This window comes from Quercus suber, unplaced genomic scaffold, assembly GCF_002906115.3.
Source record: "Quercus suber isolate HL8 unplaced genomic scaffold, Cork oak 2.0 scaffold_289, whole genome shotgun sequence".
Classification (NCBI taxonomy): Eukaryota; Viridiplantae; Streptophyta; class Magnoliopsida; order Fagales; family Fagaceae; genus Quercus; species Quercus suber.
Window position 1 is genome coordinate 139366 of NW_027069745.1, and position 2887 is coordinate 142252.

Here is a 2887-nt window from a genome sequence, read left to right on the forward strand (position 1 = left end):
CACGACCAGCCTCGAATCTGAGAAAATCTCCACTGATTTTCCACCTAGTTTCCTGACCATTGCCATCCCATTCAATAAAGCTTCATATTCTGCTTCGTTATTAGTAACTGAAAATCCCAATCTCAAAGACTTCTCGATAACAACCTTTTCAGGAGACATCAGAACTAGCCCCACTCCTGACTCTTGCTGGTTTGCTGCTCCGTCCACATACACTTTCTAGGGCGAGGCATGCTGCACAGAGATAAGGCCAACCGATTTTTCATCCATGTCAGGTGGACTTATTTCTATTTCTTCAGGACCTTCGGCAAACTCGGCCACCAGATCGGCGAGAATCTGGCCCTTTACAGAGGTGCTAGGCATGTATTTAATATCAAAAGCCCCCAAAATTGTGCCCCATTTGGCAACCCTACCTGTGTAGTCTACACTCCGAAGTACTGCCTTGAGCAGATATTGGGTGAGGACGACCATAGTGTGTGCTTGAAAATAATGGGAAAGTTTCCTTGTAGCATATACCACTGCCAAAATGGCTTTTTCCAACGGTAGATAACGCACCTCAGTCTCGTGAAGCAATTTACTTACGTAATAGACTAGCCGTTACACGCCATTATCTACTCGTATCAGAACNTATTGGTAAGGTCTGCACAATGCTCAGTCACAATTTGCTCTTCACAACCATATCATCAACATAGACTTCGATGCTTCTGCCCAATTGTGGCTCAAGCATCTTTGTCATCATCCGTTGGTAAGTAGACCCTGCGTTCTTCAGGTCAAAGGGCATTACCTTGTAGTGGTAATTTCCAATGGGAGTGAGAAAAGCGATTTTTTCCTGATCGTCCACTGCCAGTGGGATTTGATGATATCCCTAGAAGGCGTCCAGGAAACTCATCCGAGGGTGGCTGACTGTTTCATCCACCAGTTGATCTATACAGGGCATAAGGAAAGGATCTTTTGGACAGGCCTTATTATGGTCTGTAAAATCTACACACACACGCCACTTTCCATTTTTCTTTTCACCACGACCGTGTTGGCCAACCATTGAGGGTAGAATACTTCCTTGATAGCTCATGCCTGTTTGAGCTTGGTCACCTTGTCCTTGATGGCCTCGGCGTGTGCTTTGGACAGACGCCGAGGTGGTTGTTTTTTTTGGAATAACAGAGGGGTTAACATTCAGATGATGACAAATGAAATATGGATCCACCCCTGGTGCTTTGTAAGCATCCCATGCAAACACATCAACGTTTTTCCTAAGGACTTTAACTAATTGTTCCTTCTCCACCACAGGTAACTGCGCTTCGACCTGAAAAAACTTATCTAGGTCATCCTTAACACTCACCCTTTCCAAACTTTCACACTCCACTCCCCCAGCGGACGTGCAGGAAAGGGTCGTCGGAGACTTTGATTGCTATAAATCATTCTTGGCCGTGGTTGAAGTGTCTGCCTTTGCCGATGTTGAATAACTGCCACTAAGCATTGCCTAGCCATGGTTTGATTCCCTAATATCTCCAACACCTGGCCTCCCGATGGATATTTCACCTTTTGATGAAGTGTAGAAGAGACAGCCCCAAAGTATACAGTTAGGGCCTACCCAAAATGGCAGTGTACGGAGAAAAAGCATCCACCACAATAAAATCCACCTCTACCACGTCTGAGCCAGTCTGCACAGGCAATCTAATCATGCCCATCGGAATGATCGACCTGCCCTCAAAACTCACTAATGGGGAACTATAAGCTGTTAAGTCTTGGGGTCTTAAATTTAACCCCTATACTAATCGTGATACATCACCTTAGCTGTGCTACCCTCATCGATCATCACCCTCCTGACGTCGTATCCCCCGATCCTTAGTGTAACCACTAAAGCGTCTTCATGTGGTTGTATGGTTCCTTTCTTATCCTCCTTTGAAAAGCCCAACACCAACGATGTCTCAAACCTGGCTTTCTTCGACACTGAACTGGACCCTCATCTAGACAATGAGACATGGACATCACCCTAGAAGGGCAGGATCCGGTTCTACCTGGGGCGGCGAATATAACGTGTATTGTACCTAGGGGGTCCCGAAGAAGCATCTCCCTGGAATGTCAAACCTACTTGACTTCCTCGGCCACTGGAATGGTGCAGAAGTTGGGTTAATTTTCCTTCTTGGACCAACTGATCCAAATGATCCCATAAATTTCTGCAATCCTCAATAGTGTGCCCATAATCTTGGTTATACTGGTAGTAGAGGTTTCGATCACATTTCGTAGGATCCCCTGCCATTCTATTAGGCCATCTGAAGAATGGCTCGTCTTTTATCTTCTTCAGAACCCGTTGCATCGGTTCTCGGAACACCGCGTTAACCACATGAGAATTAGTTGCTCCTGATTGCCCTCCAAAATCCTTCCGAGACCGGTTATTATTATACTGGTCCGACCTGAAATCCCTCATTTTCTGAGGGATTACCTTGGATTTGCCTCTACCCCATATCTGATCCTCCTCTACCCTTCTATACTTGTCAATCCGATCCATAAGCTGGCGCACACTGGTAACAGGTTTGCCATTTAGGGATTTCCTCAGATCATGCTCAGTTGGTAGGCCAGCCGTGAAAGTAATAATGGCTACATCGTCGTAGGCCTCATCTACTTCGATGAACATTTCCCAGTATCTATCAGAGTAGGCCTTCAGGGTCTCCCCCTCGCGCATAGACATGGACAGTAACGAGCCCAAGGGCTGTGAGACTCTCCTACAGGTGATAAAGCGGGCCCCAAAAGCCTAGGTAAGCTTCTCAAAGGAGCCAATGGAATTTGCCCTCAGACCGTTAAACCATCTCATCGCCATCGGGCCCAGACTAGATGGGAAAACCTTACACATCAAGGCCTCGTCCTTAGCATGAACAGCCATTCTTTGACTGTA

The 2887-nt window shown here is 46.4% G+C and overlaps 1 protein-coding gene across 1 annotated transcript; it reads right to left on the bottom strand.

Annotated features, from left to right (window-relative positions):
• Positions 1–2008: 2008 nt before the first annotated feature.
• Positions 2009–2683, bottom strand: LOC112025556 (uncharacterized). The gene has a single exon (XM_024058222.2). The coding sequence runs from the start codon at positions 2681–2683 to the stop codon at positions 2009–2011; it is 675 nt and encodes a 224-aa protein (XP_023913990.2).
• Between the last annotated feature and the right edge of the window lie 204 nt (positions 2684–2887).

Bases quoted from the DNA above. Each gene is read 5' to 3' on its own strand.
- LOC112025556 (XM_024058222.2), bottom strand. From the start codon at position 2,683: ATGTCTATGCGCGAGGGGGAGACCCTGAAGGCCTACTCTGATAGATAC.